The 16987-nt window shown below is 33.9% G+C and overlaps 1 protein-coding gene across 3 annotated transcripts in view; it reads right to left on the bottom strand.

The window, feature by feature from the left end:
- Positions 1-16987, bottom strand: part of VPS13A (vacuolar protein sorting 13 homolog A) — a 197911-nt gene that overhangs the window by 91946 nt on the left and 88978 nt on the right. For all 3 annotated transcript variants that reach the window (XM_045562601.1, XM_045562603.1, XM_045562602.1), the window contains exons 32-34: positions 10387-10554; positions 8696-9000; positions 2436-2583 (exon numbers count right to left, since the gene is read on the bottom strand). In XM_045562601.1, the coding sequence (XP_045418557.1) occupies positions 2436-2583; positions 8696-9000; positions 10387-10554 (621 nt within the window). The remainder of the gene's footprint in view (positions 1-2435; positions 2584-8695; positions 9001-10386; positions 10555-16987) is intronic.

The following is a 16987-nucleotide window of genomic DNA, read 5'->3' as shown; positions in this document are numbered from 1 at the left end:
TTTTAACTTACTAGCATCTACAATCATGTGCACCAATTCCTTACAATAAATCTCTTTCTCCTTCTCTCTCCATCTACATGCACGTACGCGTGCGCACACACACACACATACACACACACACTTGTTGGTTCTCTTTCTCTGAAGTATCCTAATACAACAGCAATAATATAAAAAAGATCTTTGAGTTTTAAACTGATATGTTTAACCATGACAGTTTTCTTAAGTTACTTTTGGCTCACTTTGTCAAAATGTTTTAAAAAATTCACTTGTATTTCTAGTTGTTATAACCCCAAGGGAATAATTTTAATTCCACAAAATTTAACAGTTTTATTTGCATCAGGCTTCCTTTGACTGCATTTCAAAGATGACATACTAATCTAGTGTTTTAAAATCAAGTTCATGGGTACCTTATTAATGCTACTTATGTTTGGGTTTTTTTTAAACTTTGATTCCTTCATATTTTTATTTATGACATTTATTATGTTATTATGCAGCAAGCATTGCAAAAACAGTATATTCACATAAATTAATAAACTGAAATTTATTACAACTTCTAAGCCACATTTTTCAATTAATATATGTCTACTGAATGCCCTCTAAATACTGATATTAATCATTCACTCTTCCTTCACTCTTGCCAGGAGCTCAGAGGAGGAAGTTGAAAGAAATGTAAGGGTCTCGAGGTTGCTGATCTGTGGCACCTACATGTCAAAATAGGCTATGTGTACAATGTTCAAACATCTGAGAAATCAGAAATCACAAGCAGCAGTTGATCTATAGGCATTAGATTAGCTGACTTCTCCAAGACTGATTCTGGCCTCTCCCTACTCAAGAGGATGAGAACCAAGAGGGACAACAGCTGCTAACTGCTCAGGTGGATTAGGGTAAGAGAAGACCCAATTTCACCCTAGTAGGTCTTCTCCAGAAGACTGCCCAGACATTTACAGATGGTCTGCAGCATCACCTGAACATTCTGCATGGATTCTCCCTGGGAAAGAATGAGGGAAAGTCTCTGCTGCTCCACACAAACTGCCTAATAACTGGGCCCAGTGGAGTGAGGATTTTCTCAGCATGCTGGGTGGAACACGCTACTTATGTTTTATAAGCTTCTATCTGTTGATCTGCTGTCTTACCAATATAAAGAGGGGAGACTTCAAATACTTATCTTAAGAAGATACTTTCCATCTTCAACCCTATAAGTTAAAGCTACGGCGCCCAACCTTTCGGTACTCGGGACCATTTTCATGGAAGACAATTTTTCCATGGACCAGGGGAAGGGGGGGCTTCAGGCAGTGATGCGAGCAATGGGAAATGGGTGGCTGTAAATACAGATGAAGCTTCGCTCCTCGCCTGCCGCTCACCTTCTGTATGCACCACCCCGCTTCCTAAGTTTCATAGAAGAAAATTTTCCATGGATGGGGGGGGGGGCCCTCAGGTGGTTCCGGTTCCTAACAGGTCTGTTAGGTTCCTAACAAGACAAGGCCCACTGGAGACCACAGAGTTAATGCGCCCATATTATCTTACACACTAAGAGCTTAAAGATTTTCAATTGATATCATGTCTTAAGCTCTGAATATACTTTTGACTTAAAACTCTGAAATCTCTAACATGATGGTTTTAAATAAAATGTTTACAGAGAGAAATAGAAAGGAAAATGAGAGAGGAGATTTGTTAAGTAGGTTTCTTAAAGAAATCTCCCAGAGTACATGTTGATGTCACTTTAGCAAACCATGTCAGATAGTTTTGACTTTCATCTAGTCAAGAGGGAAAAATATAAACTTGTGGACAGTTCCATTAGAGATCTGTGAAGCAATGTCAACCAATAAGGAGATAAAGCTACATAAATTCAACTTATCCATTTTTATGGCACTTTCTCTTCTTTTATATACTGTTTTTCTGAGTTATTTCATACATTCCCATGGCTTTAAATACCATCTATATGCTGATGACTTCCAAATTAGTGTTTCTAGCCTAGACCTCTCCAATAAATTTGATATTAATGTATCTAATTGACTATTTAAGAGCACCATGTTGTATGTTTCCTTCATGAAAGTTACTACAATTTATAATTATTTTTATTATGTGTCTGTTCACTTTTTTTTTACTACCTAAGTACTACTACACCTTCCAGATCACTATCAACACCAACCCTTACACTGGTAAGTTCCATGAAGTCAGAGACAATGTCATAGCTTCCTTGTCACTGTATCTCCAGTTATCTATCACAGAGATCAGGCCTTAGCACATAGTAGACACTCCAATATTTGTTCAAAGAATGAATGGAGACTGTTAAATGAATTCTAGGTTAATATAGCCACCCTTCAATTCTGACCAAGGTGTTTGTATGTATATAAATTCCATCAAAAACAAAATCTTATGTTCCCTAGCAATATTTTTCAATAAACAAAACAAATCAATAAGCATCCAAAAGTTACCTCCATGGGTTTTAGCTGAGCATTTACATTAAAACAAGGAATTTCCTGATACCACTCCCAGCATAAATTTCGCTCAACAATGACTTCAAGATTTAATGGCAGTAATAGATACAGTACTTCCTGGTATGTATCATTAATAAATAGAGATCTGTAAGTAGAAATAAAATTGTTTTGAATTGTTTCATATACATTCAGATAGTAAAAAAAGAAAAAGATTAGCTTAAATTTACCATTTTATATACAAATAGCAGAAATCAATTAATTTGTTGCATATAAAGAGAAAAATAAAATCCATCAGGCTTTTCTATGTCAAAATGAGAGATGCTCCATCCCACTAGAAACCCAGGTGACTTTGTCTCATCTGAAGTTTTCCACATTACACAAAAATGAATTATTAAAATAGGATTTTGCAATACAGTAAAAAGTGCCAAAAATATGTAATTTGTATAGTAAACCATTAAAATAAGAATCTTTATATAATTTGTAAACAAACATTATGTAAGACCTCATTAAAAAATATTTTAATTCACTAACTTAGATATGTAACAAAACACTACATATCCCTTTTACTTTATAAGAAATAAGTAGCACCATACGAAATTTCTATTTCTGTGAATCAAAATAGCTGAATATATACAATTTCATATTAAACTGAACCATATTTGCCTTTCCAAGCACTTACAAAGCTAGGTCTGATGCTCAGGAACAAAGAAAAGAGTAGCAGGTCACTGAACTCCTTCAAGTGGCAATGTGATCATGGAAGCCTTCCACTGAACCTTTAAGTGACAATCTCAAAGTGTTACTCCTCAATGATATACACATATTTTAATGGACGGCAAATTCTTAAAGTAGGGTATGAAGCTATGACTACAGAATTTTAGCTATGGTTTACTCAATGGGAGAGAAATATGGGAGTTCATCAAGGCTCTCTCAGAATGCCTGGTGTCAAATCATTTTATGAATGAACTATAGAGTAACATTATACTTATACGTGCATGCATGCTTGCAGTCTCCACTTAGCAGTAATAAGTTAAGGAATCTAACAGTACTATGCTGCATATATAATTTTAATAGCTATGTATTACAATATATGGCTATGTGTTATATATAGCCATATATTATATATAGCCAATATGGCTATATACCATAGTCATTTATTTAATTAACCTATTATTAAAATTTTATGTTGTTTCCAATTTTTCACTGTAATAAATACTTGAATCATTATCTCTGTACATATTTTTGAGTAAATTTCTTTCCTTTGAACAAACTAAACTGTAAGAAAGAAAATTGCTATGTCAAAAGATTACTTCCTCTGGAAAAACTTTTCTTATCAGTACTACCCTACAACTGGGTTAGATATTTTTCCTATGTGCTCCCACAAGTACCTTGAACTTTTTCCATTATCGCATTTAATATATTGCATTTTAATAGTTTATTGTGTTCTCTGTGGTTCCAATCAGAAGGAAAGCTTCATGAGGACAAGTACTACGTTTACCTTATTCTTTGCTGTGTTGTCAGCACTTAGCTCAGATAATTGGCATATGTTACCTTGTCAACAAATATTTGCAAAATTGCATTCAAGAAATTGGATTAATGTATAAACGAGAATACAGGTAGTCACAAATATAATACTTGTTTTTCTTCACGTGCTTTCTAAGAAGCTGTAATTATTTTTTTTTTTTTTTTTTTTTGAGACAGAGTCTCACTTTGTTGCCCGGGCTAGAGTGAGTGCCGTGGCATCAGCCTAGCTCACAGCAACCTCAAACTCCTGGGCTCAAGCGATCCTACTGCCTCAGCCTCCCGAGTAGCTGGGACTACAGGCATGCGCCACCATGCCCGGCTAATTTTTTTGTATATATATATTTTTAGTTGGCCAGATCATTTCTTTCTATTTTTAGTAGAGACAGGGTCTCACTCTTGCTCAGGCTGGTCTCGAACTCCTGACCTCGAGCGATCCACCCGCCTCGGCCTCCCAGAGCTAGGATTACAGGCGTGAGCCACCGTGCCCGGCCCATATATTTTTAAATATCAATTATTTTAAAATTATTTCAGGCTGGGCACAGTGGCTCATGCCTGTAATCCTAACACTCTGGGAGGCCGAGGCGGAAGGATCACTTGAGCTCAGGAGTTCAAGACCAGCCTGAGCAAAAGTGAGACCCAGTCTCTACTAAAAATAGAAAAATTAGCCTAGCATGGTGGCATTCGCTTATAGTCCCAACTACTCGGGAGGCTGAGGCAGGAGGATCGCTCGAGCCCAGGAGTTTGAGGTTGGTGTGAGCTAGGCTGATGCCATGGCACTCTACCCCGGGCAACAGAGTGAGATTCTGTATCAAAAAAAAAGGGTAAAATTATTTCAGAAAAAATTAGTTATACACTGTAACTGAGTAATCCTATTGCTAGGAATTCATCCTAAGGAAATAAATTATCCCAAAGAAATGAGTAGACAATCACATAAGTACTGATGAACAAAGATATAAATCACAATTATAGTATTATTGGTAACTGCAAAAAAATTAGAATCAACATAAATTTCTAACAAAAGGCAAATTAATTTTTAAAAAACTAAAGAATAAAATACTTAGAAAAAATAATGCACTAAAAATAACAACATGGAAAAATAATTACAGCATATTATTATGGAAAAAAGCAATTTACAACAGAAAATATAAAATATAATTCTAATTTTACTTAAATTAAATATATACACAGATATAATGAACTAGAACAAATATATCAATACATCTAATAGCTATCTTTGGGTAGTCAAAAGATTGTCAGCAACCTTTTATGCTCATTCTCAGTTAAAAAAATCCTTTTTTGGACATAAAAATAATAAATATGATTTAATGTTCTACAGATATTTGTAAACACTTAACAGTAAATAATCTATTTTTAAATGCAGACCTACACCTAATTTACATCTAACATTTCTTGAAATCAAGTAAGGTGTGATTAAATATAGACATATAATATTCTCTTTTTAGTAAATTCAGACTTTTACACAGTTTAAACTCTAGGTTAATGAACCACCTCACCTGAAACTTATAATTATTACTCCATATCTTCAGCCCACTATGAAAAGTCTCTCACCTCAATATTTCCCTATAATTTCTGAAATACCTGGACCTGAAGAAATCATGCTATATTTTCTAGTGTCTTCCCTAGATGTTATCATTTATTTCTTATCTTAACTGAAACCTGACTGTCCATGGATTTTTATATAATAGAGGCCAATTTTTCTCCAACACCCTACCTATCTCAGGGTAAGAGATAGAAACAATTTTTCTTAATTTGTAATGACACTTCCCAACTCTATTATTCCTTTGAAAACAATAAAATCCAGTTTTATCACATTCTACTTGTGCTATCATCTTATCAACAACTTAGTGCTTATTTTTGAAGACTATGATATTGTTGAATCTCCACTCTATAAACCCCTCTTTACATTCTTTTACTCTCAGTACCCTCTTGTCTTTTAACTTCTTCCCTCTCCATCATTCATCAATATGACTCTCAATCATTAAAATCCTGTCCCACTACCTTTAGTCTTGGCAAAAATTCAGTCTTGCCTGAATCCAACTATTAGATTCTCAATACAAAATACCAAGTACTGAATGAAAAAAAATCATATACTATTAATTCATGGTTAACAACATCAACAGGACCCCAACACTTCCTCAATGCATTCTCCTGGTTTCTCTCTCACCTTTCTGCCTACTCCTTCTTAATCTCTTTTGAGAGTTCTTCTACCAATTTCTTAAATATTGGCATTCCAGCATTATTCCCCAAATGTCCAATTCCACAAGCTCTGCGTGTGTGATCTTGTTTATTCTAGTGGCTTCAATAACTATAATAAGTAAATGTTACTAAAGATTCCCAAATCTAGAAATCTAAACAGTCACTCTCCTAATATCCATACACATATATCTAACTGCCTTCTAGATATCTTTCAATCTCTCTGCATACAAAAGTCATGCAACCACTTCCAAGCTACTTTGTCCACTGAAGAAATCATTACTATCTGCACTGTTTCTTTCTGCATTGCTCTGTCTTAGCAAAGTGAAGTGCATTATCACCAAATACTGATTTCCCAGCCTGCAACCTAGAGTAACTTTTAATTTCTCCTCTCTGTTAATTCCATTTATTCAATAATCAATTACTATTCGACTTTTTAAATTTCTCATAACTGGTTAGCACTCTACTACCTCACTTTCCTACCTTAGACTAAGTCACCTATAATCCTTATACAAATTACTGGAAGTTACCAAACTATTCTTCTAACCCCCAGTTTTGTCTACATTTTACCTATTTTCTACAACCCTTCCAAAATCCAAACGTGATCCCTATTTTGATGCATCAGCTCACTGTATTAAATAGTTCCTATTACAACAACCCAAAGAGGCTTATTTATTAAGCCCTTAAAAAGATTACTATTATGTTTCTTGTTCCTAGCATAGTGACTGGGATATATTTGGTGCTTAATAATTCCTCAAATATTCAATTGATGGAAATTTCTCCTTCCATCCAAGATGGGGTAACATGAACCAGATTTACCCTCCTGCCTAAAACAACCCTTCCCCCCCCAAAAAGAAAAAATATATTTAAAAGTAGTTTTCAAAACACAGGACATCAAAAAATGGACAGCGATTCCAAAGAGATGGAGACAAAAACAAGGTGAGCCCTTGCCACGGTTTACTACTGTTTTGATGCCATGGCATAGGGAGAGGGAACCTAGGAGAAGGCCAACAAACTCTCCAAGGTGAAAACATAGAGGTGATGGTCCAAAGAGACCAAAGCAGCTAGAGTTCATATAAAAAAATGCCAGAGAGAAGAGAGCAACATAGAGTTACAGAGAGTAACTCAAAATTCATATCACTATATAAAACACTCAAACTTATAGCACTATGGCTTATATTTGAAAAGAGGAAATATTTCCAATCAATAATCTCAGCTATCACCTAAAAAACTTAGAAAAAGAGCAAAGTTAAAGTAAACAAAAGGAAAAACAAATACCAAATCAGAAATCAATGTAAGAGAAAACAGAAAAACAATAGAGAAAACAATAAAAGCAAAACCTGGTTCTTTAAGATCATCTCTAGCCAGACTGATTAGCATAAAGGCATAAATTACAAATGCCAAGAATGAGTGAGTTGACATCACTACACATATTAATAAATAAGGGAATGTTATAAAAAAACTTTATGCCATTAAATTCTACAACTTAGATGGAATGAACAAATTCCTTTAAAAAAATTGGGAAAGATCATTTAACAAAAGATAACTTGAATAGCCCTAAGTTTATTAAGGAAATGAAAATTGTATTAATATTTTAATAACCTCCCATGAGCAAACTCTAGGCCTAGACAGCTTCATTAGTGAATTCTACTTACTATTTAAGGGAGAAATATTACAATTGCACATAAACTGTCACAAATGTATCTAAGTCAAAACTTTTCAAACAGTATACATTAAACATATGGAATTTATTATATCTCAATTATTTCTCAATAAAGCTGTTTTAAAAATATTCAATTAATGGAAAAAGGGGGAGAAAGGAAAAACAGATCAGCCAGAGGCCAAAAAGAAGTAGAGATTGAGAGTTAGTTAAGTGAAAAGAGAAATAACAGAATGAGATCAAAGAAAAACGACAGGAAGAACGATAAGATAGGGCAAATGAGAAGTACAGAGGGGAAATCAAACTGGAAAAGAAATAGGACACTAAATCCAGAACAAGTGATTAGAAACAGCACAGAAACACAGAGGACACAGTTTAAAAGCTCTGTTGAATATTCATTTACTCCCCTACTCAATGCTCAGTGATTACACAAGGTTATACGCTACTGTTTATTTGTTTGTTTCAATCAGAGCATGGGATCCACAGCACAAAGGTGACAGAACAGTTGGATAATAGTGTGTTTGCAAAGTGAATAAATGTACTCTATAAGAAATTCCCCTATTTCTTCCACAGCCTTACAATTTCTAAAGAACTACAGGAAGCACAAATATACTTCCTCATATAATAACTGTTACCATTTTCCTAATTATCTAAGGAGAAATTTTCAAATACTTTCTAGGTTTTTAAAATCTTGAAGATTTATCATTGCTCTTGCCAAAAAATATCTAAGGGACAATCACAAAATTACAGTTACAATAAAATAAAATCTCACTGTAAACAGAATACTCAAGATACCAAAGCCTTTAATGTAAAAGCTAGAAAAAGATTGCATTTTACACAAATATACTTGTGAAAAGCTTACCTGTATAGTCGCATTTCACTCAGTTTTATTGTTATCAAATCAATAATAGGTGGGGGATTGCTTTGGCTCTCTGTTACTATATGGAATGTATTTGTCATTGTAATTAGTCCAAAATCAACAACAAAAACATTTTCAGAAACTGGAGACTGTGGGATGACCACAACTGGGGCTTTGATATTAACATCCAATGCCAATCTGGAACTCCTTTGTGCCAGTTCTTTTACACCACTAGCAGCCATTCCTGCTGCCTGAACTGTTGCCTCAGCAAAGGCTTGTTTAGCTGCTTGAAAGTTATCTATAAAAGCCTATAAAGATAACAAGTATATTCCCAAGGTTATAATTAATAAATAAGACATTAAATACACACTGATGTTTATTATTTTACCTCCATAAAAAAAACTTTTACTTGGTACAAGCATCATTTACTCAAAGTCTGTCTATGTTAAATATTAATTTTCTGCTGCAAAAATTAAGAAACACAAAGATATAGATAAAATAAACATCTAGTCCCTGGAATAAATGAGGATATTGGAATGTTTCATTGATATCTTATTCCCTTAATGCTTCTCTTTGTCCAATGGCTAAACAATCATATTTCCCTATACAACTTCAGTGGCCAGAGAGCTTATTTATATTTCCAAGATTAAAGAAAAAAAAAGGAATAAAATGTTCCTTTAATAACTCTCAAATAAGTTTTCTAATTTCTGAATTCCAGAAAAAAATACTTCAATGACATAAAATTACCTACTTAACTTTCGTGTTAAAAGAAAAAAATAACATTTTCAGTAATTTCTAAGTAAAGGCTATTACAAGAAGGCTCAGTGACATATGTTTTTGATTATACAAAGAAATTAACAAGGAACACCTATTCATCTCTACATTTTTGTGTACAAAAATATTTTATGGCTATAAGAAAAATTGCATGGTAGCCTCAATTTAGAAGAATACAAAAACAGCAACATTATTTAGAATCAACTTGAAATTCTGAAATAACAAAAAAGGGCTCCACATTCCCAAATATATCAAAGTAAATACATAAATACCCTCCTTGCTTATAAGAATTGCCATAGTTGGCCTATTTATCTATTACAGCCTTAGATTTATCTAGCTTATATACCAAAATTTAGATATGATATAATAAAATATAAATATACAATATAATTATAATAATGTAACTTTATAATACACGATTTCATATAGCATCATTTTCACATAAGAATACCTATTAAATATATGCACATTATATATATGTTATATATTAATTGAAATCTTCATTTTTATACAACATTGGCTTAAGTCTTTGTTTTTTCTGACTTCCAAATCTAATTAAAAAATACTGCATATACATATTTGATGTTTGTTTTGGTCTCACGTCATCATTAAGAATTCTTAAGTCAGGAAAAACAAAGACTTAAGCCAATGTTGTATAAAATGAAGATTTCAATTAATATATAACATATGATATATAATGTGCATATATTTAATAGGTATTCCTATGTGAAAATGATGCTATACAAAACCTTATACATAAAAGTACTACACATTTCAGTCATTGTAAGTGGTACCCAGAAAATTTTAACAAGCAGAAGAAAAAAAATCAAGCAAGGAATTCTTGTTATTCATCTATGTTTGACATACAGCAATTTCCAACTAGTATAAAAGAATAAAAAATAATTTATTAAAATACTTACCAATATAGAATATAGAAATTTTGTGACAAAAACTACTTCAATGCAACCAACTGTTAAATTAACCTGAATGTCAACTACATTCATATCTGTGTATGCAGGCCCAGCAGTTGCATCCACGTAAGAAACCATTTTAAAGCTGAAAACTTCTTTTCCAGTGATATAAACAGCCTTAAGAAGAGAAAATTCAATTATCACAATCCATTTTTGAAATCATGTGCCTTCAGTACAAACTTAAAGCAAAAGTTAACAAAACATACACATATATTTGGACAATCTTCCAGGTTATACAAGCCAGATATAAATGAGGTAACAATTCTGTTTTATTGAAATCTACACTGCAAAGTTTTTCAAATTGGTGGTGGCAGCTCCCTTTGTGGGTCATGAAATCAATTTAGCAGGTCTGGCTCAGCTTTTTTTTTAATGGAGAATAGAAGAAAAAAGATAAGAATATGCATTTTTTTTTTTTTTTTTTTGAGACAGAGTTTCACTCTGTCATCCAGGCTGGAATACAGTTGTATCACCATAGCTCACTGCAACCTCAAACTCCTGGGCTCAAGCAATCCTCCTGCCTCAGTCTCCTGAGTAGCTAGGACTACAGGCACCTGTCACTATACCAGCTAATTTTTCTATTTTTTGTAGAGACAGGGTCTCACTCTTGCTCAGGCTGGTCTCAAACTCCTGACCTCAAACAATCCTCCTATTGTGGCCTCCCAGAGTGCTAGGATGAACCAACGTACCAGGCCCAGAATATGCATTTTCATTTTGCATGTGTACTTTTATGCTGAAGTGTTATTTCCTGATTCACTGTCAAAAGTTCGAAAAACACTTTACACTACAACTTACTGAAATTTACTTCTCTTGATTTGAGGTATGTGAATAGATTTTCCAGATTCTTCAAAGGAATCTCCTACTATTTCTATACTTCTGTTCCTTATTAGTTCAAGAAGAGCCATCTTAACTGCCAACCAGAAATTACCTACAATGGTTTAAAACCTCAAGCTCTGCAATACCAGTTAAAATGGTGGTGACAACAGGATATGTAAAATGTTAAAAAAAATATATAGCTAATTTAGTTTATGGCTTTCTCCATTCTCCTGAATGCTAGAAGCGAGAACAGGGAACTGAAGAGCCATCAACGAACAAATGAATGACAACCACAGAACAAAGAATCCTCAGAAACCAAGATATGTAGGATCCCTGAAGGTTGAGGTACAAGATGGGGCTGAAAAGAAGTCTATAGTTCTGCCTCTGCTTACCATGTACAAAGATGGAGTGCGGGTCATTGCAAATCCTGTCAACAAGAAAAAGCCCAGATAAACTACAAACTCATAATTTTCTTAAAATCATTAGAAATCTGAGGTCACAGGACAACAAATCACCCTAAAATCTAAGAAAAAACTTAGGTACTTTCAAGGAGAGACAGAAGCTAGGTAAGAATAATTCAGCTGAAACGACAAAGGTTGACTGTGGACTAATGTGAGATACAAATTCCCTGGGAACCTCAGACAAAAGAGGAGTTCACACTCAGTTGCAGGCATTTCATGAGCCTCTGCTGGGAGCTCAGGAGAAAGAATAAGGGAAAGAGGGAAAACCAGAGAAAGTTTTCCTAGGTACAGGAAAAGAGGAGGAGGCTCTACTGTAGAAAAGGCCCCAAAGCACTACCAGAATTATCCTCTTCTCAGAAGAAGAAAAGCTTTAAGACACTAGGGGAAGGGTAGTAAACCTTGATGTCCTCAGGTTACATGTGAGGAGATACATCCTAGGGAAAAAAATAAAAGAAAACTCTCTGTAGCTGGGGGAAGAACAAGAACCCTCCTAGGACCAGACCATTAGAGGTATCCTGCTCGGGCAGAGAAATATACGCAATCCCACATAGGAACCACCAGAGAGACTAGTCAGATGTCATGGAAAGGAGGGACAGGATCACCAAGAATCCTCCATGTTTGAGACACAGAAAAACAGGTGAGTACTGAAAGTGGACCAGGACAACTGACAAGCCTACTCAAACCACTTCCGCTTCCCTTCTCTCAAATACTTATCTTCAAGTTCATAAGCTCTAAGGAACAAGCAGCAGGAGTATCCAACAACAAGGAAAAAGCCAAGAGAATGAAAATGAAAAGAGAATTTTATGAGGCATGAAAGTAGAGGAAAGGTCAAAGGCTGAGACTGGTGCAGAATCTTAGCAACCCAGCCCTCACTCACCCTAAGCATAAGGTACATCTGAAGGAATCTGAAGCAGTAATGGTAGTGAAGGGAATCATATAAGAAAATTCAAATCAAGCTTGGCTCTCCACCAGACTGACTCAACTCCCAAGCTAACAGTTTAGCAGGAAAAAAAAGGCATACCCATTTCCACACTTAAATACTATTTACCTCAGTCTCTATTATCCTATACATGATGTCTGACATTCAGTCAATAACTATGAGATGCTCCATAAAAGCAAAAAAAAAAAAAAAAAAAAAAAACCCAACAAATGCTAAAGCAATCAAAAGAACCAGACTCTATAACACAGATGTTCAAACTGTTAACCAGGGAATTTTAAATTACGATAATTAATATGGTAAAGGCTTCTAATGGAAAAGCTGGAAAACATGTACAGATAATGAATATCAGCAGAGAAATGGAAAAAAGAATAGATCAAAGGGAAATATTAAAGATTTTAAGACATGGTAACAGAGATGAAGAGTATCTTCAGTGGGTTCATCAGCACATTCAATAGAGCCAAGGACAAAACCAGTGAATCTGGAAATAAGTTAAAAGACATTATCCAAACTGAAATGCATTAAGAAAAGAATAGGAAAAAAGTTGAAGGTTGTGGGACATCTAAACAGGAATCTATCTAATAGGAATTTTTGGAATCTAAGAGGAAGAGGGAGGAGGTGGAGGAAGAGAATGGGAGTGATGCAGAGGGAAGAGACAGACGGAGACAGAGACAGAAGAAATATTTGAAAAGTTAATGAAAAATAATGAAAGACAGATATATCCAAGTAGCTCAGAAAAGCCCAAACAGGACAAATATCAAAACATAATTACACACATAATTACACACACCTAGACACACAATATACAAATCCTGAAGCCATTCAGAAAAGATGATGAATCACATACAGAGGAACAAAGATAAGATATATAACAGAATTCTCATCAAAACTATGTATAACAAAGTACAATGTATAACAAAGTACTATGTATAACAAAGTACAATGGAGTCACTTTTTTAATAGTTTGAAAGGTGGGGAGGTGGGGTAGGGACTACCAACTGAGAATTCTATATCCAGCAAAAGTATCACTCAGAAAATTAGGGTAAAATAAAGGATTTTTTCCAGCTCCCTTCTCATCTCTGCTCAAAAAGCTGAGAGGATTCATTACCAGCAGACTTGCATTATAAGAAATGAGAAAGTCCTTCAGATAGAAATACAGACAGAAACTACATGAAGAAATGAGTTCCAGAAATGGTTACAATGAAGAGACATATAAAACTTCTTTAGAAAATTAATTGCTGTAAAGAAAACTGACTAAACCAAAATCAGTAGGTATGTACTGTAGGTTTTCAACATGTATAAAAATAAAGCATAAGACAATAATATCAAGCAAGAAGGAAATAGGAATTGGAAGTATAGTATTATAAGATTCTTACACTATACATAAAGCAGTAAAATATTATTGGAACACAGACTGTGATTAAAGATATATATTGTAAACCCAAAGGAAACCATAAAATGAATCATAATTATTAATAATTCAAAATCAGGCAAAAAGGGGAGTACAAAGAATAGAATGAACAAAACAACTAGAGAACAGAAAACAACCAGAAAGGTATCAGATTATAATCCAAGCATAAAAATAATTGGTTTTTTTTTAAATGGTCCAAATACAAATCAAAAGTCAAGAGATTGTCAGATTGGATAAACATGCAAGATCTAAATATATACTGCCTACAAGAAACCCACTTTAAATAGTAAGACATAGATTAAAAATTAAATAAGTAACACATAAAAGTTAAAGGATAGAAAAAGACATACCATGTAAACAAACACTGGTCATAGAAACCTAGAGTGGCTATTTTACCAACAAAGTAGACTTCAGAACAAGGACAATTACCAAAGAGAAAAAGGTACATTCCATAATCACAGAGGGGTTAATTCAACCAAGAAGGTATAAAAATTTATGTGAAAGCACAAAAGTCAAGAACAGTCATAGCATTATAGAAGAGAAACAAGGTGGAAGATTAATTATAGAGCTTAAGAATTAAACTTAATTCTATCAGTATGGAATTGAGAGTCAGTGTAAAATGGTTATGAGTACAGTCATCCCTCAGTATCCAACAGGGATTGGTTCCAGGACCTACCTGGATACCAAAATCTGTGGATACTCAAGGCCCTCATATAAAATTGTGTAGTAAGCACATCCTCCTCTATACTTTAAATAATCTCTAGATTACCTATAGTACCTAATACAATGTAAATGCTATGTAAATAGTTATACTATATTTTTAAATTTGTATTATTTTTATTGTTATATTGTTATTTTTCATTTTTTCCTCAAATATTTCTATCCAAGATTGGTTGAATCCCCTTGCATGGGACCATGGAAATGGAGTGCCAACTGTATAAAGAGCTTGAATGGTTCTTAACATCTAGTTGTCAGATAAAGCTCTACTAGCTGTGTGATTTCTAGAAGTTACATGCTTCAATTTCTGTCCTGTAAAACCGAAAAATGAGGTTCTGATCTCAATGGGTTTTGTGACAAATAAGTTAAATAATAGCTTTTTCAATAAATACTATGAATAAAAAATTCAGTGCCATATGGAAAAAAATGAAATTGAATGAACTGAATCCCAGCCCCAAACACATACAAAAAATATTTTTACTGGTGAATTCTATCAAATGTTTAAGGAAGAAATAATACAAATTCTACAACAATTTTTCAGAAAATAGGAGAAAGCACTTCTGAACTCATTTTATGAAGCCAGTATTGGTCTAATAACAAAGCCAGAAAAGTACAGAATATTTAGAAACACTTGTGTACCTAACACACCAAATAACAAGTGTTATAAACTAGATTTTTTTAAAACCTTCACTTTCAAAACATTTTTCCATAAAAAAGATGTAAGAAGCTAACTTACTATTACATCTTATTTTATGAGACGGCCAGGTCAGCTAGAATCCATTTTACCATATGGCATACACAAATAACAACAGTATTTGTACGATGGTGCTACAGTAAATGACGCATACTTCTCCAGGACAGAGTCAAATGGCCTGAGGGCTCCAACCTTCAAAGTTGAGGGGCTCAATGTATCAGTATTCCTAAAACCTATTCATGGCACAATCTTGTATATCCTGGCACAAAGATGACGAAGTTCTGATATAGGGCAAAAAGCTTATGTCTCTCTGGTTCTTTGGCATGTGGAGAGTTACTGAATAAAGTGGTTTGTTTAAAAACCATGTACGCTGGAAAAAAGTCAAAAAACAGGGGAAGGAAAATTGGAATGGAGCAAGAAGACAGACCTGAGACAGAGATTTTTCCTTATGTAGCTTTGTGTAAATCGAATTTTTAGCCTTGTAGATATATTAAAAATAAAATTACAGAGGAAAAAAATCAATAGGTTGGGTTATAGTATCAGTTCTGTCACTACCTACTTGTATGACTTTTAGTAGACACCTTTATTTCTGTGAGCTTTACTTTCTAGATAGGGAAAATAAAATGGATAATCTACTACTTAAATGCTCTAATACTATGATTTTTAAAGTAAAACTAATAGAAGAAAATAAAACCATTCTGGAAATTTTCTTGTTCCTTATTCCTATAAGCCATGCCCCTTTGATGTTTTCAAACTCTTTTTATCTCACATTAAATAAGCCATAAGAAGAAGATATAAGAAGGATTTTTTTTTAAACATTAAAATCAGGTCATCACTATGTCATCAGTATTACTGGCTAAGTCTATTTATCTATTTCCTTCTTTCCTACCATATTCTAAATGCTAACTTCCTGACTCAACATGTACTTCAGCTTCCCCTGATCCTGCTGATATTCTCTTCACTCTCTTAAATATACCATCCTACCTAGATGCCTCATTATTCAGAATTACCTGGCCAACTCCACAACAGTAAGGAACCTTACTGGTATACACTCAGTAACAAATTACCTGCCCTTCGATCACTAACCACTTCAAATGACTCTCTTAGGATTATAACAGCTATACTAGTAAATCATTCCTGAAAATAAACTTAAAAAAAAAAATCTCACTATTAAATTAGATTTCAGATCCTCTGATGTACCTGAAATGTATTACAAGGTTCAGAGTCTTTGAAAAGAACAAAAGACAAATAGTGAAAAAGGTATTTATTTACCAAGCCCCCTCCCAAAACTGCTCCAGGAGCATTACTTATACTTATCTCATTTATGTGATACTACAATCCTCATTTTACAGATAAAGAAACATAATCCAAGATTAGGAAACTTGCGAATGATCACACAGCTATTAAGGAGCAGAGCTAACACTTCAATTATGCCTGACTTCAAAACCCCTGGACGTAATAAGCCACATTGTTAAATTCCAACAACTGTCTATCTAATTGATATCTATGACCACTCT

Source organism: Lemur catta, chromosome 10 (genome assembly GCF_020740605.2).
Source record: "Lemur catta isolate mLemCat1 chromosome 10, mLemCat1.pri, whole genome shotgun sequence".
Lineage (NCBI taxonomy): Eukaryota > Metazoa > Chordata > Mammalia > Primates > Lemuridae > Lemur > Lemur catta.
This window is presented reverse-complemented; position numbering and strand designations above follow the sequence as displayed.